General features: G+C 33.0%; 1 protein-coding gene and 1 pseudogene across 2 annotated transcripts; one reads left to right on the top strand and one right to left on the bottom strand.

Moving 5' to 3' along the window:
• Positions 1-1,126: 1,126 nt before the first annotated feature.
• LOC124937398 (alpha,alpha-trehalose-phosphate synthase [UDP-forming] 1-like) lies at positions 1,127-14,934 on the bottom strand. Of its 2 annotated transcripts, none has more exons than XM_047477660.1 (18): positions 14,777-14,934; positions 12,985-13,364; positions 12,788-12,885; positions 12,279-12,667; positions 12,003-12,117; positions 11,735-11,836; positions 11,330-11,480; positions 10,246-10,334; positions 9,663-9,711; positions 9,053-9,153; positions 8,323-8,510; positions 2,733-2,850; positions 2,471-2,650; positions 2,277-2,399; positions 2,126-2,213; positions 1,911-2,041; positions 1,719-1,817; positions 1,127-1,572 (listed from the first exon to the last, which is right to left on the bottom strand). In XM_047477660.1, exons 2-18 carry the CDS (start codon positions 13,295-13,297, stop codon positions 1,135-1,137), a joined length of 2,772 nt encoding a protein of 923 aa, XP_047333616.1. In that variant the 5' UTR covers positions 13,298-13,364; positions 14,777-14,934; the 3' UTR covers positions 1,127-1,134. The 2 variants fall into 2 exon arrangements, with proteins under 2 accessions (XP_047333616.1, XP_047333615.1); XM_047477659.1 differs by lacking the exon at positions 14,777-14,934 and adding an exon at positions 13,833-14,182.
• A 1,489-nt stretch (positions 14,935-16,423) lies between these two features.
• On the top strand, positions 16,424-19,222 carry LOC124939701 (annotated as a pseudogene).
• Positions 19,223-23,729: the final 4,507 nt, after the last annotated feature.

The following is a 23,729-nucleotide window of genomic DNA, read 5'->3' as shown; positions in this document are numbered from 1 at the left end:
AATCAATTAATTCTCACTTAATTTAAATATATATATATATATATATATATAATTGTAAGAAACACCCACGAACTTTTTTTTTTTAAGTCGTTTTAAGGAGATCATTTAAGCCTTCATGAGTTTGAATTTTTAAATAATTCAAACAAAATTAAATATCACTTTGTTTCTTTTTTTTACATCAAATCACTCAAATTATTAACTAAAATACCGTATATTTTAAATTATTAACTTTTATTTTATTTATATACATCAATACTTTTAAGTTTTTTTATAAGAAATAATCATCAACAATCATTATTTTTTCTCCCTTTAAGCTTTTCAAATAATCCGATCCGAACTCGTTCTTAAAGGAAAATCAAACTCACTTAATATACGGTGAATCCCAAATACAAATTTATTTGAGTTTTATAACAATAAAAAGTTAATTAATCAAGTTGTATCAAAAAAATCTTTACAAAAATTAGCTATGAGCTTCCACTTTGGGAATCAAACCTCCTACTAAATATTTTGAGTAAGCAACTGCTTAAAATAATTTTGTTAAGTGATAGCTAAGTATGAGGATACATGTAAGCTAATTTACAAAATTGTTTATTGACTTTATTTGAGAAATAAAATATAACTTAGAATCATACAATTTCCTCTTACTTTTGCTAAAAAGAGATGAATTAACATTTAAAAATTATGACCAACCAATGGAAAATTATTAATAAAGAAGATACTTATTATTTGAAATGAGAGTGTATAAGAAACAAATTTATTTTACCCATCCATGATTGAAAATGTAACATACATACATACATACATAGTAGATGCATTTTTCAAAAGTTGGTCAATAATTGGAAATATACAAAAGTGAAAGGAACACCCTCCTCCTGTTCTTTGAGATATCTTCTAATAAACAAGGTTTGTTTTATCCGACATACATATATCATATGCTTTTAAGTCACACTTAATACACATTCATCGTTCATAGCTAGCTGATGTCTTTGTGTTTGTTTACATATACCAAATTAACCAACATTTAAACAACAACAATAATAATAATAACACAATACTTGTAGTATGTTAGAGATGACGATGATGATGATACAGTCAGTCAGCTTATTCTTTCTTCTTCTTCTTCTCCTTGGCAATCTAATAGTACGACGATGATGACCCAACAGCTCTGGCCAGTTCCTCTAGAAACGAAACAACATCATCCGATGTACCCAGTAGATAACGAGCATTCGTTCGATTCCTCCCCACTGCACACGAGAAATAATTCTCCCCTTTCAGATCCAGCACGTTCCAAGATATCTTTTCTGGTGAAGCCCTGTTATTTGTTTTCTTCTCCCCTATCGAATTTGATGACGACGACGACCTATTATTATTCTTCCCATGAGATGATCCTCCTCTATTGTTGTTGTTACTACTTCTGCTAGCTGCAAGTTTTGTTGCCGGTGGCCTTTTCTCTCCACCTCCACCACCACCACCCTTGGACCCATCACCACCACCACCACTTGCCTTATTTCTTGTCATGCCAATACTATCCGATGGAAGTTCGGGCTCAAAAAATGTGTACACATCCTCATCCTGACAACCATAAATGGTAAGATATTCCCTAGGGCCTTGTTGACATTGTCAACGTATTTTTGTTGATAATTTGAACGAAATTAATCATATTAAACAAGGCCCAGTTCAATTTGAAATAGTATTTAAGGAATGCTGAAGAAGTGTACCTTCCCCAGGAAATGTCCGATGGAAAGGACATAGTCAATAGGAGTTGAAATAGCTTTACTATGAACTATTTCGCCTAATATACGATCTATTGCTGCTCCCTGAATGAATAAAACAATATCAACTGAAGATAATCTTCATACATAAACGTAAGACTTATATACCCTCCAAAAAAAAAGAGAGACAAAACTGACCTTTGTGACTCCAACCGCCCGCACCTCAACAGATCGGCTACCTTGAACAACATCAACCGATGCATTAGAAATTGGACCAGTCCAGAGATGTTGCAGCATATCTTTTGCTTGGAGTCTCCCGAATTCAACATCTATGGGGAACCGGCAATCAGAACTAAAAATGTATTTCTTATAATGAAATAAGAAAAAGTATCTAAAAAAAAGTCAATTCTAACCTGCATACTTGTAGTTCCACACAAGAGAAGTTTGGCGGAGTTCGAAATGCGATCGAGGTGTTCTTTCAGTGAAATACTCAAAAACATGCTGAAATATTACAATCATCAGGATTCAAATAGATAGAAAAAAATACTACAGTATGTGAAATACCTTAACACTGTCAACCCATTCCATATTCAAGTGTTCTGGCATTGTGGTCATCCAGTCCCCCTTTGTGTGGCGTAGAAACATCCCATGTTCCGCTGCTAGCCACATGTTATACTCGCTGAAGTTCTGTAGAATTGGGAAGTAGTACTTGTTTAGTATGGGGAATAAGATAAAGTTTAGACTAAAGAATGAAATACCTCATCCATGACATTTCTGTCACTTCCACTGAGGATGACAATGGTTGTCTTTGTATCACTACACAAAGCTGTCAGAGATTCTCTTAGCTCTGGATGCAGTTTCAGTTCCATTTCTCGAATTTGATCACCCCCTCTTCTACCAGGAATGTCAACTGGTTCTGTTAACGTCGCATTGAATCCCTGCAGTTTTGCATCAAACCCAAATTAAGACAACAAATTACTTTTTAGCTAATTGTGAACAAGGACAACAAACAAAGCATACCAGTATTAGTAGTCTGTTATTTGATTGTAAGTAATGTTCAATTGCATCTCTAACAGGAAGCTGAGGAGGCACTTGTCTTATCCTTAACTGTGCTTCAACAACCGTATCATTTAACTCGCTGCAAGTGACAAAAATTGAAAATTAAGATACAAATTGATATGTAATTAATAATAAGAAGAAGCTTTTGGTTCTAGAAAGCATGTCAAGTGTTCAACTAATTGTGACTAAATGCCAAGTTGCACAATAAACTGAAAATAACACTTTTGTCTTACTATGGAAGACTTATTATTTCTGTTTCTGAAACGTTCAAAGATAAATGATATTTTGAATCTGTGTGATGCTGGAATTGGGAAGCCTCTAGAAGTCAAGAAGATAAGATCAAATTAATGAAGTGTGGTAGAATTCAAATAGTCACTTTTGGAGATCGACCGTCATAATATTTAATTATATAGTAATAAAGTTTATTTACTTCTTTTTGGAGAGTTTTCCAACTTCTTAGTTTTGCCTATTTGTAGGCCTTTTTGTAATCGTGAAAGACAGCTCACTTTTGATATAATAATTACTTTAAGCTTGTTTAGAAGTTTATCTTCTATTTATCTTGCTCTAAACTCTTTTGGTGGATTCCTAGAGTGAAGAGTGTCGATTGATTTCTTGTGTTACTTCATATCTCTCTAATTTCTCGGTGTCAAAGTGGTATCAGAGCTTTGGTTTACAATGGTTGGTCGGAGAAGAAGAGGACCAAACGATGATGAACCTAAACCTCGTCAAAGAGACCTTCGTGATATTGAGTTAGAAGATTTAAGGAGACAAGTGCAGCAACTCGAACAACGCCTTGCGCGTGGCGAATATCGTGAACATGATGTTGATGGTCATGGTTCAGATGATGATTCAAGAATAAATGATGAGGATTTCAATCCATTTCATGATGATAATGACGCAAGTGACCGTGCATCTCGTGGTCAACGGTTCCAAAGAAACAATGTCCGCCAAAGGTTTTTGGATTTTAAAATTGATATTCCATATTTTGAAGGAAAAAATAATCCTGATGAATTCATTGACTGGCTCAATACCGTTGAGAGAATTTTTGAGTTCAAAGATGTTCAAGAAGATAACAAGGTGAAGTTAGTGGTTATCAAATTAAAAAAATATGCGTCCATTTGGTGGGAACACCTTAAGAAGCAACGTGTGCGTGATGGCAAGAAAAAAATCAAAACATGGGACAAAATGAAGAAGGAGTTAAGAAGGAAATTTTTGCCGAATAATTATCGCCAAGATGCTTTTCTCAAATATCACAACTTCAGGCAGAAGGATCTATCTGTGGAAGACTACGTGGCTGAATTTGAAAATCTTATGATGCGATGCGATGTTTTGGAGCCGGAAGAACAAACTATTGCTCGTTTTCTTGGAGGGCTACGATATGAAATTGGAAATGTGGTCCAATTGCAGCAATATTTGACATATAATGATGTATGTCAGTTGGCTCTCAAAGTTGAAAAACAACAAAAAAAATCGAGTCATTTTGGGGGACGTTTCTCATCGGGTGGTGGTGCCTATAACCGAGGAAGTGCTTCTACTTCCAAGAACAGTCCAGCTATAAAAGACGTAAAACATAAATCTTTTACAAGTAAGGATGGTGGTGCTGCTAGTTTTGAAAAATCAAGTGGTCCAACTAATCAAAAAACTTGTTTCAAGTGCAAAGGGTTCGGACATTTTGCCGCTGATTGCCCAAGAAGAATCATTACTCTCGTTGAGGAAGAGTATGAAGAAGAGAATGAAGAGACAACACCAATTTACGATGAATGTAACGAGGAGGGAGATATCACTTATGAAGATTATGGGGAAGCTTTAGTAATACGGCGTATCCTCAACACCACTTATGTTCCAGATGATTCATGGCTTCGTAATAATATTTTTCACACTAGATGCACGTCAAATGGCAAGGTGTGTGACATCATTGTCGATGGAGGAAGCTGCGAAAATGTTGTGGCTACAGCTATGGTGGAGAAGCTGCAATTGAAAACCGAAAATCATCCTCGACCTTACAAATTATCATGGCTTCGGAAAGGTAATGAAGTAAAGGTAAATAATCGATGTCTCGTTCAATTTTCTATTGGAGAAAAGTACAAAGATGAAGTTTGGTGTGATGTTATCCCTATGGATGTTTGTCATTTGCTTCTTGGAAGACCTTTGCAATTTGATAGGAAAACGCAACATGATGGATTCAAAAATACCTATACTTTTATAAAAGATGGCGAGAAAATAATTTTGGGACTTTCAAGAATGAAGGACATTGTTAAACCATCAAAGGAAGAAGGAAATAATTTGCTCGCCAAATCACAATTTGAGGATGTAATGAATGAATCATTAGGGGCGTTTGCATTGGTGGTTTTAGAAGAAAACAAGGAAGATAATATTATTCCTCTACAAGTGCGATCTCTTTTACAAGAATTTGTTGATGTCGTACATGAAGAGATTCCTACGGGTCTCCCTCCCATGCGAAATATTCAACATTGTGTTGATCTAATCCTTGGTGCGTCAATCCCAAATAAAGCTGCTTATAGAATGAATCCTAAGGAATATGAAGAGTTGCAGCGACAAGTTGAAGACTTGCTGGCAAGAGGTCTTATACAAGAAAGTAAGAGTCCTTGTGCTGTGCCAGCACTTCTTGTGCCAAAAAAAGATGGTTCGTGGCGTATGTGTGTTGATAGTAGGGAGGTGAATAAAATCACGATCAAATACCGTTTTCCTATTCCTCGCCTCGATGATCTCTTTGATCAACTTCAAAGCTTCAAAATTGGTTCTAAGATTGATTTACGGAGTGGCTATCATCAAATTCGAATGCGGCCTGGAGATGAGTGGAAAACCGCTTTCAAGACCAGAGATGGTCTTTACGAGTGGCTGGTTATGCCATTTGGACTTTCTAATGCACCCTCTACATTTATGCGACTTATGAATCACATGTTTAAACCATTTATTGAGAAATTTGTTGTTGTCTATTTTGACGATATTCTTGTGTACAGTTCTAGTCCAGAAGAGCATTTAAATCATCTTCGACAAGTTTTTAGGGTGCTAAGAGAACAGAAGTTATATGCCAATTTGAAGAAATGTCACTTCTTCACTGACAGCCTCGTCTTTTTGGGCTACAATATTTCTTCCGACGGTATCAAGATGGATCGAGACAAGATTGAAGCTATCTTAAGTTGGCCAATCCCTAAGACTATTCATGATATTCGGAGTTTTCATGGCTTGGCTTCATTTTACCGCAGATTTATCAAAAATTTTAGCACTATCATTGCTCCTATAACTGAATGTTTGAAAGGTGGTAGTTTCAAGTGGACGGAGGAAGCATTAAAAAGCTTTGAACTTCTCAAGAAAAAAATTACGGAAGCTCCACTTTTGCAACTTCCAGATTTCGGAAGGGTATTTGAAGTAGATTGTGATGCTTCTAATGTGGGGATCGGAGGAGTTCTTAGCCAAGAAGGCAGACCCATTGCTTTCTTTAGTGAGATGATGAATAACTCCCGACGCAATTATTCAACATACGACAAGGAGTTATTTGCCCTTGTTCGTACCTTGGATCATTGGCAACATTATCTACTACACAAGGAGTTTGTTCTCTTCTCGGATCATGAAGCATTGAAGTACTTGAACTCACAACAAAAGTTGAACCCGCGACATGGAAAATGGGTCGAGTTTCTGCAAACATTCAATTTTGTGATCAAGCACAAGTCTGGCGTGCTAAATCGAGTGGCAGATGCTCTTAGTCGAAGACATTCTTTGTTGTCTACGTTGCAGTTACAAGTGCTTGGATTTGAGGTGATAAAAGATCTCTACAAAGATGATTTGTACTTCGGCAGAATTTGGGAGGAATCTTCAAAAGCTCCATTCAAGTTTTTCTTGATTGATGATGATTATCTCTTTAAAGGTACATTATTATGTATTCCAGATTGTTCATTAAGGCTAACAATTAACGATGAGGCACACAACGGAGGTCTTGCGGGACACTTTGGAAGAGAAAAGACTCTTACACTCGTACAAGAAAATTTTTATTGGCCACGTATGGATCGAGATGTCAAGAAGTACATAGAGAGGTGCAGAGTGTGTCATATTGCTAAAAGTCATGGGCAAAATACGGGTTTGTACACACCTTTACCGGTACCATTATGTCCATGGGAAGATGTGAGTATGGACTTTGTTGTTGGGCTGCCACGCACTCAAAGGAATAAAGATTCGATTATGGTGGTCGTTGATCGGTTTTCAAAAATGGCGCACTTTATTCCTTGCATCAAAACAATGGATGCCACTCACGTAGCTATTCTTTATTTTAAAGAGATTGTGAGGCTTCATGGCATTCCAAAGACAATAACCTCTGATCGGGATTCGAAATTTATGAGTCATTTCTGGCGAACGCTTTGGAAGAAACTTGGAACTAAACTTCAATTTAGTTCTTCTCACCATCCACAAACTGATGGACAGACAGAGGTTGTAAATCGGAGCTTGGGAAACCTTTTGAGAAGTTTGATTGGAAAGAATCCTCGCCAATGGGATGAGGTTTTGGCTCAAGCAGAGTTTGCTTACAATCGATCATCGAGTCAAACTACCGGGTCGAGTCCGTTCGAGGTTGTTTATGGTAAGAATCCTATCACCCCATAGATCTAGCTCCAATACCTATTACTCATCATATAAGCAAGGATGGAGAAGATCGTGCTAAGGATATTAAGCAATTGCATGAGAAAGTTCGTCAAGAAATTATCAAGCACAATGAGAAATATTAAAGGGTGGCGAACAAGCATAGAAAGCGTTATGTTTTCAATGAAGGAGACTTGGTTTGGATTCACTTAAGAAAGGAGCGTTTTCCTCGAGGTCGACATGGAAAATTACAGCCTAGAGTTGATGGTCCTTTTAGAATTTTGAAGAAGATTGGTGATAATGCTTACAAGGTGGAGTTACCAGGAAACTATGATGTCTCAACCACGTTCAATGTTTCTGATCTTTCACCATACATTGATGACGAACAAGTTCCAGATTCGATGTCGAATCTTCTCCAACCGGGGAAGAATGATGCTGGAATTGGGAAGCCTCTAGAAGTCAAGAAGATAAGATCAAATTAATGAAGTGTGGTAGAATTCAAATAGTCACTTTTGGAGATCGACCGTCATAATATTTAATTATCTAGTAATAAAGTTTATTTACTTCTTTTTGGAGAGTTGTTCCAACTTCTTAGTTTTGCCTATTTGTAGTCCTTTTTGTAATCGTGAAAGACAACTCACTTTTGATATAATAATTACTTTAAGCTTGTTTAGAAGTTTATCTTCTATTTATCTTGCTCTAAACTCTTTTGGTGGATTCCTAGAGTGAAGAGTGTCGATTGATTTCTTGTGTTACTTCATATCTCTCTAATTTTTCGGTGTCACTGTGTCTCACTAAATTTAGTTTCCAAGCGTTTTTGTATCTCCAAATACGAAAACAAAAACAATAAGTGTTTTAAAATTGGGCCATTATTAATAACATATTCCCCCAGATAAATTGGTTAATTTTGGAAACCAATAACTAGTGGTAGAAGATCATTACGAAACATTTTATATATTACCTTACAAAAGTTTCTGCCCATTCTTGAGCAGTGTGAGTTGTCACATGTGCATAGTTATGCCTATGCCGCTTTTCCCTTTCCTCAGCTGGCATATTTAAAGCTTGGCCAATTGAAGCAGCAACTTCAGTAATGTTCCATGGATTTACAAGAATAGCTCCAGCACCTAAAGACTGGGCAGCCCCTGCAAACTGTGTACCAATAACATTAATCTTTTGGAACTTAATAAGCAAAGGAAAAGCATTATTTCTTTTATTAGAATACAAAACTACACAAAAGACTGAACCCCAGTTTAACAAGCCAAACTGGATAGATAATCTTCTGAAGTATTTTGAAAAATGTCAACTTTTCATTAAAAAGAAGACGCAAGACGCGTTTAATGAATTAAAGATGGAAGGGAGAAGAGAAACAAAAACAAAAGAACAGAAGGAGAAAAAGAAGGCTAAATGCCAATAAGATCAAAGTACGTATATACCAGTTATGTGGTAATTTTAACTTCATTATAGTAAATAAACTAATGCACTTCATGATTCCTTGCAAGAACAATATAAAGATATTGAAATCTGATTTCATTTGTCGTGGCAATAATTTGGTAATGGGATTTTTTTTTGGTGACCGGGGTTTATTCACCGAGGGTGGCTAGCACGACTCCTCACAGCCATGACCCGACAATGAGATTTTTTAATAACAACAAACAAGAAAATAAAGCAAGATTAAAGATTGTCGTAGTTACTTCACTAAGAATGAGAACTCCTTTCTTTGCATCTTGGCATGCCACAAACTCGTAGCTGACGAGATTCATTCCATCTCTCAATGATGTGACAAGAGCTACATCTGAGCAGAGATAAGCAATTTCAGTAACTTTTCTAGTTGTTTTGAGAAAACATGCTTAATAATAAAGAAACATTTAGGAAATGAAGGATCTTGAGAATCTAAAACTCAATACAGTTATTTAAGAATATATTCTTCATAACACTATCATCTTTCTATGAATCAGAAACATAGAGTATGACTTATCAAAAACATAAATTATACATCATATCATTGTCTTGTTGTATATGGAAACTCATGCTGAAATATGTTAATAAATTGAAATTATTCATGATAAGCTATTCTCTGTTTCAGTATATAGATCAACGGGAAATAATTAATTTCCTATAGTAGAACTTCAAATTTATCAGCATATGGAAAAACTAATCAGTTTTGACAAGAAAATGATGACCCACTGACATCCCTCAGGGAGTCGGTGATACAGTTTGAATTGCTTTCTGTCCAAATTACATTATTCACAAGATTCTTGAAAAAGTAAGATGTTAAATTTCTGATAATATAAGAGCTAGTACCAGTAACAGCATACAGTGCGCATAATGCAAGAAAATCGAGTGAGCGGTCCTGAAAATTATACATAAAAATAGGATGAGACATTCCCTGCAGCAGCAAATGCTATAAATTCTTTTAGCAAAAAAGAAGAATATCATAAATTATTCATATTATGAATAGTCAAATAAACAGGACTAAAAGATCATCAGCCTTGATACTGATAGCTGATCAAATATTGATGTAAAACAGGATGATGAATTGTAGTGGGTCCGGGTGAAAACAATAAGTACAGCATGAGGGCTTTTATTCTTACTGTTGGAAACCATTATATTCAAGCTTCCAATGTGAAAAAGCACTAAAATGGCTACATCTAATGACCCCTCCACATTTCAATGAAAACTAGAGGGGAGAAGAAAGAGAACAAGTAATCTGCTCTAAAATTTAATATAGGATGAAGAAACCTAAACAATAAAAATAAAGTAAAATTTTGAAGAAAAAAAGTAAGACACCTTTAGAAAAACATCCCATTAATTTTGGCTACCTATTATCATGCACAATAAATATATCAGGCATCACAGTTTAAGAAACTAAATGAAAATTTCTAACCAGATGGTGTATCGGAACTGCAGTCAATGTCCCAAACCTTCCATTTATGCGTCCTACAATTTCATGGACCTGGCTTGTAAGCTTCTGATCTGTTCAATCACATAAGAACATTTAATCACTCCTTAGCATTTTATGTGATACTGGAAGAATATAGTTTACTGGATTCTTTGAACAAAAGAAAATGGCATTTCTGTGTAACTGAAAATGTTACTATGCATCTAGTCCAAATAATATGACCCAAGTCATAGAAAAGGGTAGTATAGGAGAAAAATGAATTTGAATATGCATGACTAACATATTAGCGTCAACTCTCAAGTTCAATCAGAGTTTAATATGCAATGCAAAAATCAGTATTTCATCAACCTGGTGTACACATTCAACATATTGTCACGAAATAATAACATTGATTCACTCATATCTAACAAGAGAGCATAGACATTTTCCAGTTAATATACTTATCTTTACAGATATAAAACCAGGATCATGTTACAACAGTACGTCAACTATTTGTTTTTGTTTTATGAAAATGTCAACTTTTATTAAAAAGAGCGCATGATAGGCAAAAACATAGTACGTCAACTATTTGTGGTGTTGAATAACCCAAATTTTCAAACTCAGATATGCCACTGGAAAAGCTACAAGAGACACTTCTATTTCTATGAAATTCAAACCACTCAAGTAAATCACAGTTATTATCCTATATCAATGTGACTCAAATTATAAGTGACTTTAATGCTTTTTAAGGAGCATCTCTAGTTACTTATGCTATTTATTTTAAAGAAAGAAAATTTGATACATGTCAAAGATCTTAGAAAGGAGAACAAACATTTTCACCAGTTTGTCATGTCATTGCACCTGCCTATTTTTGAGCTCCTAAACCATTTCCACAAGCAAGATGGCTGAACCAAGCCCAAGAAGCACAGCATAGGATGCAAAGACTAAATGCACAAATTATAGAGCATAGGAATATACTACATATTTATGTTTTTGATTTTCCCCAGCCCCTTGTATTCTTCGTTTTTAAATGAAAAGTTGACCTCTTTAAGAAAAAAATAAGAAAGACTACATAAAATTAGAAGCATACATTCTGGAACATCAGTTCTAGTTGGAACCGCAATTTGCAGCAAAACCACTTTTTCACTCCAACTAGGATTTTCCTCCAGAAACTTTTCAAATGCCAATATCTTTTGAGGAATTCCTTTAATCATGTCTAGACGATCAACGCCTAACATTACCTGGATGATAACAATAAGAAGTAAAGGGGGTGAAACATTTATGAATGGCTACAACACATTTAAAGAAATTGTCATATGGACATCTTATTTTCTGTGAGTTTGGGACTATGACCACATTTTCAATACCAGAATAATATTAAATTCGGTAAACTCTCCCAAAACCCTATGCCAAATCATATTTCATAGAATGCAATACATGAAAAAAGAAATCTAAGTGCTGGAGATACAATTTGAGAATAGGAATAAATACCCACCTTTCTCCCAGCAAATCTTTCCTTTAAATCTTTGATATGCTCTTGAACTTTGGGATTATCAAGAGCTCGGATGAATCGATCTGAATCGATCCCAATAGGGAACTGAAGTTCACAATATAAGAAAGTAAATAAATAGAAATGATGAAATAAATGCATTCAAGTACAAAAGCTTATAATTGTGGTAATACATGATGTTTGAAAGGTGTTCCCTAGGGAGCAGGCATGGAATGTATTAATAATAAAACTGAAAAGCATAGAAAAAACATACAGCTGCCACCCGAGTTAGCCTGCCTTGATCCTCAACCCCTTCAGGAGTACCTTCAAGCCCGAGAATACGAGTACATGCACTCACAAAGTGCCTTGCATAATCATAAGTATGAAAACTACAATAAAGAGACAATTTTCATCATCTGTAAGTTATATATGGATCAATAATATTAATTAAACCCAACTAAACATGGCATAAATGAAATTACTTGGTGCATTATTCATTATTCATGAATAAATGAAGGCAATTTAAGCAATACATGCATTAAACACATACCCAACAAGATCAGCAGCTAGAACTGCCCGGAGCAGCTCAGAACGAGATGGCAACGTCCTGTGAATCTCAGAAGAGGGGAATGGTGTGTGGAGAAACCAACCAACTTTCATTTTGATATTATATTCCTTGAGACATTTTGGGAGAAACATGAGATGATAATCATGGCACCAAACAACATCCCCTTCTTGATAATGTTGGTTTACAACGTCAGCAAACATCTGATTTGCTTTTTTATATGCTGCAAACTGAGACTGAAAACTTCTGGTTGTGGCAAGCCGGTCTTCTTGTGGAAGTCCAATGTAATGAAAAAGTGGCCACAATATGTTGTTGCAATAGCCATTGTAATATTGGTGGACTATATCTTCATCAAGAAATACAGGAATACACCTCTGCATTAATGAAGAAACTTAAGTAATTTCGTGACCATCGGAGTGACTCCTTCTGAAATAAAATTTTAAAAAGCATCAATCCTGCAGGGCGATAAAATGAACGAGTCTGGGTCCAAGAACCTTTTCAGCCAAAGCCTTGGTAAGAGCTCTCTGACCAGCCTCATCTGGCACATTGACACCGGCCCATCCAATCCATCTTGCCTCAAATTCCTTGACACCTTCCACAGTTTAAGAGAATGCCATAAGGTTATAAGACTATTTAAACTAGCCATCAACAGATAATAATAATAATAATAAAATAATGATTAATTACTTACCAAGAAGAGCGGTAACTAGGCCACCAGCACTTATCTCAAGTGACCATGATTCCTCACCTCTCCTAACTGCTGACACAGGCAGCCTATTGGCCACCACCAACAATCTCTGTCTATATGGCCTTTCGTATCCCTCACCATTTGGTCTGGAAGAATAATTCCCATCCAAATATGGTTCCTCATTATCATTCTCATAAGGCTCAGGATCATTTGGCTGATAACTCCGGTTGTTCTTCCTTATTTTTCTATCCCTTAAGAGCCTTTCAAGACGACTTGAAGGGATGGATGAGTTGCCATTGAACTTGTTTCCAGGCATGCGGTCGATCCTCAACCGAACTAAGATGAGCAAGTTTAGTTCGACTCTCGTTCCTCTAAATAAGTTCCTACAGTTTCATTAACAGAAAAAAGTTCATGTCAATACACTGTAGATACACAGAAGAACCATGTTATACAAATAATCAGAGTAAATACTGGACACAGCCACACAATAACGACAACTTAATAACATAAACAGGGAAAATGGCATAATCCTCAATTCACCATTTACATAAATCAAAAAAGCAGAGAAGATGTACCAAAAAGGGATAACGAGGATAATGGGATCCACAATTGCAGTAAGCGGAAAAAAAATGTGTCAACCTATAGATCTAGATTGACTAACACAGTTTCCGACAAGTAAAGTAAACGGATTCTCAACATAAAACTAGGTTTTTTCCGCTCTTACATGAGAACCCAGACAACATATTGCGGAGAAAACCCAAATCATCTAATAAAAATTAAAACTTTAACTCGTGTCGGATTAGAAGCCACTTAAAACCTGCAAAGAGAGAGATATAAGAAAAGGGCCTGACCTAACTAAGATGAAAGTGCATACATCTGAGAGGTTTAACAGTTAAAAACCTCCGGAATATCCAAATTGATGTGGGTTTATGAAAGAAAGTGAGTTAGAAAATGAAATCTGCTCATCCCGGCGGTCGTGAAGCCTCATGGTGAGAGAAAAGGGAGATGAAATAGGCACGAATCCTCGAGCAAGCTTTAGAAGGAAAATAAAGTGATGCATCCATGCAATTGAGAAGAAAAGTTTGCTGAAAATGAAGTAATAGCTTTAATTTTTCTGAAAGGTAAGAGTAGTTTGGAAGCTGAAGGCGATCTTTTCATGGATGGCATGAGATTCCCTCGTGCATCATGCATCATCTTCTACTGATATGAATGATAGAGACTCAAACTTAACTTACTGTTGTTAGCACTCGCCTAATCATGATTTATTTTAAATAATCATATTATTACCTCATTTTTTCTCTTTCATATTCAAGAATTCTTTCAAAAATTATCTAAATTTAGGTAGTTTGGTGAGGATATTCAAGAGATAAATTTAGACTACTCTACTATAAAAGGCTAAAAATTAAGGTTCTTACTTAGATAATTAAAATACTTTAAAAATCATTATTTAACTAATTATATGATTATATATTTTGTATTTGTCTTAATTACATCTTAAATTACCTAATAGTAAGATGAACACAAAGCATTAATCCACCAAATCAAAAATCAATATCACTTCTCCTCTTTAGATATAGATCGAAATATAGATCAAAATATGATGAATATATTAGTAAATGATGATGCAACTGTAGGTATAGAGTAACCGATCCAGAGCAGTTACCATTTGCAGAAGGTTTGTTATCGATACAAACTAGAAATGATGAATTCAGTTTCTGAAGATGAACAAATTGAATGCAAATAGCAGAAACAGAAGGAAACGAAGATCGAACAAGAAGAAGATGATGATGATCACCTTTAGGTTGTAGCTAGCTTGCACAGATGAACTAGTAACGAAGTTATCGATGATCGATCGTCTTCGCCGAAGTTCTTCAACAATATTCGCAGCGAAATTACGCACTCTCTGAACTTCACCGATAGAGAGAGGATTTGATGCTGAGTTCTTCAGATGAATGACAGAATAAAGCGGTCCTCAAGATCATACGTGCGCTCGTTTTATATATATAAATATTAATAAACTTTATTGAATGTCACGTATTTTAAATAAAATAAAAATACATTTTATTGTTTTTGGTGTGACTATATTTTAATAGAAATGCATGTTAAGAGTTGTTTAAATATAATTTGGAATCTATACGAAAAGAAATAATAAGGAAAATGGAAATTATAGGAAGACAGGTAAGAATTGAGTGTCAAATAGGAATCAAAGGATTGTGACTTCATTTGATTTAGTATATTTAAGTTTGTGAATAAATTAAACTAAACAAACTTATATAAATAGATTAAAATCTGTTATCTATATCTATCTATATATATCTTCATGTAAAACTTTCATTACTATACAAATATATTATAATTAAAAAAACTAATTTAATATTAACATTTATTTTAATTGTGTCAAAACATAGCATATGCTCTAAAATGGCATGTTAGGTGTACATACATACAAAAAACGAGTTAACTGTTTTAAAGATGAATAAGATAATTCAATTGACAATAGTCATTTTTAAAAATCAAAATTTATGAATTTAATTTTCATTCTCGAAGTTTTAAATAAAAGCGGAAGTCATGCATAGATATGGAATCAAACTAGTTTTCAATATTAAAAAATATATAAACAAAAATAACGTTGATGATATTTTAGATAAATATGACAGAAACCTCATTTTTCAAAATCTATAAAACATAATTTTGTAATCACCGTACTTGAGTAGAAAATTAACACGATGTGCCTTCGAATCCTATAACATTTAAATTTTATTTGTGTGATCAGTGTGACTACTATAATTACTGTTCTCAAATAAGATAATATTATTAATATGAATAATAATTTACTTAATAAGAAGGATAAAAAAAATATTTTAATTTATTTATTATACTCAAATAATTTGTTATATATATATATATTAATTAGAAAGCATACAAATTTGATATAAGAACATGTATATATATTTGTTCAAATATTTACATTGTATACTAATAGTTATATAAAAATCATATTTTTTATTATAAAAATAAGTCACATATATATTTTATATATAAAGTGACACATACATGTAATATTAATTATTAAATATTAACAAGAAAAAAAATTATAAGATAAATTGATCAATTAGATGTATTAACGGGGAATTTGAGCAAATGATCCTAAAAAGAGGTCTAATAGCGGAAAGTGAGGGTCACTAATTTAAATAGCGCTGGTGACCCCCATTTTTTTTAATGACATTTATACCCCTGCGTCACGCATCCTCCAGTTGCGTGACGCACCCTAAACCCTATAAAGTCATATTTTTTTTCTCATTTTCGATTCATTTTCTCTCTCATCCATGTTTTCCCTGTCTTCTCCGCCGTGAACCCTAATGGTGGCGGAGAAGACTTTCTCTTCTTTTTCATCGCCGAAGAACCAATCGAAGAGGCACCGTCGACCATTCCACCATATTCAATGGCCTATAGCTGCGAAGAACTTCCAACGGCGAACTGCGGCTCCAACGGCGAACGACGACGGCCGAAGCAAAAATTTTCACTATATTCGTTTATATTTTGTGTTTATTTCGTTTATATATGATTGTTTGTATTAATTTTCTATATATATGATTGTTTGTGCTGATTTCCTTTACAGAACGTCATTGATTCGCCCTAATTAATGCAGGTTGATTGGTTGGTTGATTGGATGCGTCACGCAAGATTCAGCTCAAATCCTTTCCAGCAATTCAGGTAACAAACAAATGTGTTTCTTGTAGAGTTAGTTAATCCATCCAGTTCGATTTGATATCTTTAGTTATCTGGAAATCATCCAAGAAAGGAAATTTATTTATTTGTTTGTTTGTTTTTAGGATCCAAATAATAATAATAATTTGTTTCTAATGTTTAATCAATTGGTTTGTTTGTTTGTTTTTATGAACAATATTACAGTCCTATCTTGTTATAGAGAAAACAATGATATGATTATCCCATCTCCAAGATCAGAGAGTGAAATTCTTTCATCAACTCATGCCAAGGCATTCTCATATAACGAGCTAAGGAACGCCACCTGAAGGCTTCCAAGGTCACAAGGAGTGGTTGGTATGTTTTTTTTTTCTTTTTTTTTCTGGTTGTAATTATTTTGCTTTGTTTTTGACTTCTTCCAAGTATTATTATATACAGACGGAAGCTATAGTACAAACCTTGCTTATACACCTCCAGAGTATCTAAGAAATGGTATTTGTAACCATATTTCTGCTCTTTTCCCCATATTTTATAATGGTTGCCTTTGTTTGGGTACATACTAGATTGTTGGGAGATCAATCAACAATGTTATTGAACCCTAGGCATTTCTAGTAGATTTCTACATGTTTCCTTCATTATCTTTCAAGTAATCATTTAGATGCATTATTAAGAATAATAAGAGAATATTATCATGATCTCTTATTTGGATTGCCTGGAGAAATGGTAAGTTGATAAAATTCAGAAAACGAGCTTTGAGAAATTCACTGCACTTCCATGCACTTCCATTGAGGAGGGTTTGTAGAAAAATTATAAGTTAAAGTGTTTTAAAAGCATATTGCAGTTAATCAACTTCTAGATTAGTGGTGGTTATTAGTAGAAGTTATATTTTGGTTAGAAGGGCTATATAGCAGATTGAAATAGTTAACAATCTAATCAATGCAGAAATATATTTACAGTTTTTCCTCTTCTTCTCAAATATTAACATGAAGTATGGACCTTTATGCTTTTTCAAAATAAAATTAAAATTAAAATTGCATTCTTTATTAACAAACTTTGTCCTAATGCAGGCGCTTGATATGATGCGTGGGAAGAACATTCTTCTTTTGATTGATTCACACTTGGAAGGAAACTTTTCAACTGAAGAGGCTACTGTTGTTATTAATTTAGCTTCAAAATGTTTGCAGTATGAACCAAGAGAACGACCAAACACAAGAGACCTGGTTGTTACCCTTGCTCCATTGCAGAATAAACCTGATGTGAGTCCATTGTCTTTCTTTCACTCTACTTTATAATTTGTAGCAATTAATACAATTATATCAATTCCTCCTCCATTCCATTAATACAATTATATCGATTCCAATTTTACAGTAGTTGGAACTAAGGTCTTCAAAGAATAATTCTTGACTGTAATGCAAATTCATTTATTTAATTAATTTTGCAGTTGAAAGTGTCATATTCACACTAATTATAAGTTCATTTTGAAACACTTTATGATCTGTATCCAGATCGGGATGAGAAGTCTTTTATATATTGATGATATGTTATTTCATCAGATTCAATCTTATGTGATGCTTGGTATCCCTAAACATGAAGAGGCATCAGCCACCCCTCAACATCCTCTTTCACCAATGGGCGATGCCTGGAACTAATGAGGTATTCTTTTTTGCTAATGCCATTTTGGTGCAAACACAAGCGCTTATTTGTTTATTTGATTTGTTCCAGCTTTCTTTTCAAGAATGGACACAACAGATGAAAGACATGTTGGATGCAAGGAAGCGTGGTGACTTGGCATTCCGTGATAAGATTTTAGAACTGCTATAGATTGTTATTCTCAGGTATATAAAAATAAAACATTTTGGTATGTAATATATGTATGTTTGGTTGTTTATAATTTGATTATGGTTATAAAAATGCTGCAGTTCATAGATGTGGGAACGATGATTTCCCCAACTGTATATGGAAGACGAAGTCTATGTTATCTTATGTGCGAGCAACCTGATGCAGCTCTCCGAGATGCCATGCAAGTCCAGTGTGTCCTCCCTGATTGGTCGACTGCTTTTTACATGCAGGCGGTTGCCCTTGCGAAGCTGGACATGCACAAAGATGCAACCGATATGCTTAACGAATCTGCTGCCCTAGAAGATAAGAAGCACAAAGGAGGAGAAACTGGCAGATGACATTTTTTCTATTTTATTTGATTCTTCTTCTTGTTAATGTTATTGTTGTTGTTGGCTTTGACAGAATAATTGTTGTGTTTATATATATATATATATGCAAATGTATTGTTTTGGGGTGACATGCAATTCTTACAGAAAAATCATAGAAAGGGGAATTAAGAAACATAAAGTTCAGCTTTGCCATCAATAAAGAGGCTCATGAACTCTTCACCATCAACAGTTTCTTTCTCTATGAGAAGTTGAGCAAGCTTATGGAGAATGTCAATTTGGCTTGTGATTATTTTTGTTGCTCTCGAGAATGCTTTATCCACCAGCTCCCTCACTTCTGCATCTACAACATCTGTTGTCGCCATCGAGTAATCTTTCTGTGAAGACATCTGCAATCACAAACACAACACAGACTAACTCTGTTACTACACATAACATTTTCATAAAATCAATGGATTTTGAATTTTCGATCAACACCTGTTGACCCAAGAAGGGATTTCCATCGCCTCCACCAATGGCAATCTGGCCGATCTTCTTACTGAACCCAAACCGCTCCACCATCTGTCTAGCCACTCGCGATACTTGCATAAAGTCATTTGATGCTCTTGTTGTTACGTTGTCTGGGGTGCGTTACGCAGATGCGTGACGCAACTGCGTTACGCAACTACATGACGTACCCGGATTCCGCCGCAACGGTAGCATTCACCTACTCAATCCCTAATCATTAAACTCTAACAAACAATTCGTTGAAAGAGAGAAATAAAGGAGGAGAAGAATACAATTTACAGATTATGAATATATAATGAATCTGAAATGCAAAAAGCTACAAAAGGATCCATTTGTGGTAAACTGTAATCTGTAATCTGAAGAATAGCAGTGGACATCTCCTTCGTTGGGATTCCACCGTCTTCGTCGGGGATCGTCGTCGGGGGTGGTCTTTTTAGAGAGAAGGAGGAGAATGAGAAGTGAAGAAAGAGAACAAGAAATAAAGAAATGAAAAGAAATGGGAAGAACTGGAATTTTTTTAATTATATAGTAAGGGCATTGTGGACTTTTCACAATACCCTCGGGTGCGTCACGCAACTGGAGGATGCGTGACGCAATAGGGCATTTTCGTCAGAAAAAGAAAATAGGATCACCAACGCTATTTAAATTAGTCACCCTCACCAAACGCATTTAGGCCTCTTTTTAGGGTCATTTACTCAAATTTCCCTATTAATGTCAAAATATAAATTGTATGTTAAGATAAAAAAAAAAAAAAAAGTTGAATTAAGCTTCTTCTTCTTTTTAATATTTCTTTTAGTGAAAGAATCTTTAATTTTTTTTATGAGAGAGAGATAAAGGTACTTTTTTTTGTTTTTATTTTCTTAATTGACATTACAAAACTTAGTTGTCCCAACATTTTATAGAGAATTTATTCCCTTTAATATTTAAATCATTTATACTGTCTCCTCTAACTATATGCACAATGGTCACTAGCATCATCTTAGAATGAGTGGGTTTATCTTTTTTCTTTTTCATTTTTTTAATAAACAATGTTCTTGTAATAAAGTCGTACATAAATAAATAAAATGCACCTAAATTCAATTTTTATTAAAAATGCACTAGAAGTATAAATACGGGTTCGTGTTAATTTTTTAAATAAGTTTTTTTATTAGGAGGTGGGGAGGAACATATAACACAATAATTGAAACATAAAGTTTAAGATTTTATTCTATCGACTTGTCTCTGATGAGGATCTCTCCTTTTCTACTGTAGAGGACCATTTCTCCATTATCACATTCATCTCCCAACATAATATGTATCATTACGTCATATAAATATAATACTTACTTTATTTCAATTCTTTAATAATTTTTACTCATTTGCTTATCACGTGACACCAACTATATATATTTACATGTCATGTTATATATTAAGTTTTCTTCCATTACTAACTAGAATCCAAACTGTCAACAAGTTAATTATTACTAACTTTTTAAATTAAAAATAAATTATATATATTAATATAACTAATTAAACCTCTTTAATATATCAAAACAATGTGTATTAGGTATTTTAAATTTAAATATAAGTTGTTAAATAAAATAGTAATTAGAAGCAAGAAAGCAGAAAGTTACTTTAATGCATTTCGAGAAAGAAAACTTTATTTTATATTTTATTTTGTTGGGAGGCACTATCAAGGCCCTGTTTGATCTTGGGTTATTTGAGTAGTAATTGATGTATTTCAAAACAATAATTATTTAATGTAAATGTGAGTTAATTATTTGGATGAAATTATCACAATGTTTTTATTATTTAATATTGTTATGAAAATTAAAGTAAAAAAGTATTTTAATGTTAATTTAAATGATGTTATAAAAATGATAGGAGTGTCTTGTCTATAAATAATCAATTCAAACAAGTTGCAATGTTCCAACTTGCAGAATCCAAAGATTCGAAATCCTTGAGAGATATTCCTCAATGTCTTTTCAAATTTGTATGACCCATTTTCTCCTTTCCAAAATAGACTATACCTATTGCTTTTGCCAGGTATTTTCATGAATGATTGTTCCTTTACATACTTTATTATATATACCAAATATATTTTTGTATATCTCATACATATTGCGTTAAATATATATTTGAATAGATAACAAGTAAATTGATGGAATCAAATTGAAATTGTTTAAATTAAACTGAATTGACTAAACCAAAATTATTACGATTTCATTTTTACAAAATTGATCTTAACGATTCAGTTTGACAATTAAACGTTACTGTGAAATCGTTCAAACAAACCAAATATTTAAAAAAAATATTTAAAAAAATATTTTTCAAAAAAAATATTTAAATAAGATGATAAAAAAATTCAAACCTTAAACTGACAATATTAGGTCTAAACACACAATTAAATTAATAATAATAAGAAAATATAATTAACTTAAAAGATTTGCTAGTATAATTATAAAAAAATATTAATTATTAGTAGTAGACATATTTAATTTTAAAATTGTTGACTATTTTTAGTTTGAATATTTAGTATAATGTATTTGTATTTTAGAAATTAGGTTGTTATTTGATCTTATTCATAATATTTGTATTTATTTATATACACAAAATTGAGTATTTATTTTTATTGATATATATATATAATTTATTTTAACAAATTTATTACTTGCCAAACCGATTAAACCGATCTTCTAACCGATTAAATCGATAAATGGTTTGAAATTTAGTAAACTGACAATTTAAAGTTTGGATTTACATTTCGGATAATAAACCGATCAAACTGAAACGTTTTCACTCTTAATTTGAATTAATGATATTTTTAAATAAAAAATATATTTATTAGTTTAAATTATTTTTTATGATTAATCGTTATGAATAAGTCACAATTATGAATACATTTGTTAATTTTTCTTAGAGTAGTTAAAAACAATCAAGATCATGTTACGATTAAATTAATAAATATAGTTAGTAAGAAATAAATCAAAACTAATAAGTTGCGAATAAGAACTAGCCCTAGAGTGATAACATTAACTTTAAAAAAAATATTATTTCAAAATTTTAAATAAATAAAGAATAAGTAAAAGCACTCCACTAATCTAATTAACGGGTTGATTTCAGACGGCCACCGCTTTAATCAATTTGCTTTTCCCGTGGCATAATTGTACAATGATACGTGTCAATTTATTGTCCTATATTAATAATATTATTTTATTTATTTATTTATTTGTTACAAATTAATTTATTTTATATGTAAATAATTTAATTGATATTTAAAACAACCACTATATTTAATATTATATAAGGATTTTAACTATATAAAAAATATATATATATATATTAACACATTAAACAATAATATATTTGAATGAGTTTTTTCTTTTTTACTTAAATTTATACATGGAGTTGAATAACATCACCTTTATATCTGATTTATAACTATATGAAACACTAGAGTGAAATATTGAAATCTCTTATCTATAATATATTGGTATATGTGCCATATCAAAACACTTTTAATTCAAGTTATATAAATTTTAAAATATTTGTTAAATATAAACTTTTTTTTTCATAAATTACATTAAACAAGACTTGAATACTATTTTTTTTTTTCAAATATCCTTGGATCACACAAAGTCTATTTAACTATTATCAACATATTAATCTAAAACAATAAAGCAAAAACATTTTTCTTTATTATACAAAACAATTTGAGTGGGCTGAAACTTGAATATTTGATCCACGTTACTCGTGATTAATATATCAAACACGTCACGAGCACAACACAATCATAATCAATGCGATGCTCATTTCTAACCTAGAGATGGATTATTACAGACGAACGCGGATAAGTCTTATTTGTTTAGTATATATCTCATTTTGAACCACTTCTAAAATTAAAATTTGGCTTAACCAATTAAGTAAGTCTTAAGTTTGGTGAAAAAAGTTACTTTATATAATTGTTAGAATAAGATTCTATTCTTAATATAAACAGTTATCTGATCTCAAGTTAATGGGACAAAGTAATTATTATTGTCGGACTTCAAAGAGAAAAAAATCTCATGCATGAGTTAGCGTATATAATTTGATTCCCCGATAACATTGATCATGTTCCTTGTTTGGTGTCCTTTTGTCATTTCATATAATTTAGTGCCTTATCTTTATACTTAATGGGCTAGCTACTACATATATAACCTTTTTCAAAAGAAACCCTACATAATCTTTAGGGTTAATAATATCTATTTATATAAATATATTGTCTTTTGTATTTCTCCGCCAACTTGCTTATTTGGTCAAAAAGGAAAACACACTTTATTTTCTTATTTTTCCCTTACTTTGTATTATAAAATGGTGGAACAAACAAATAAAAAAAGAGAGATCAAACTAAGA

This window comes from Impatiens glandulifera, chromosome 5 (genome assembly GCF_907164915.1).
Source record: "Impatiens glandulifera chromosome 5, dImpGla2.1, whole genome shotgun sequence".
NCBI classification, from domain to species: domain Eukaryota; kingdom Viridiplantae; phylum Streptophyta; class Magnoliopsida; order Ericales; family Balsaminaceae; genus Impatiens; species Impatiens glandulifera.
The sequence above is the reverse complement of the archived record's forward strand: the minus strand, read 5'-3'. Positions and strand labels throughout refer to the sequence as shown.

What these genes read in the sequence shown, in the direction of transcription:
- LOC124937398 (XM_047477660.1), bottom strand. Translation starts at nt 13,297, where the DNA reads ATGCCTGGAAACAAGTTCAATGGCAACTCATCCATCCCTTCAAGTCGT. An exon ending in GGCTAACTCGGGTGGCAGCT is followed by an intron (nt 11,837 to 12,002) that starts GTATGTTTTTTC and finishes TGTGAACTTCAG; the next exon opens with TTCCCTATTGGGATCGATTC. An exon ending in CAGTTCCGATACACCATCTG is followed by an intron (nt 9,712 to 10,245) that starts GTTAGAAATTTT and finishes TATAATTTTCAG; the next exon opens with GACCGCTCACTCGATTTTCT.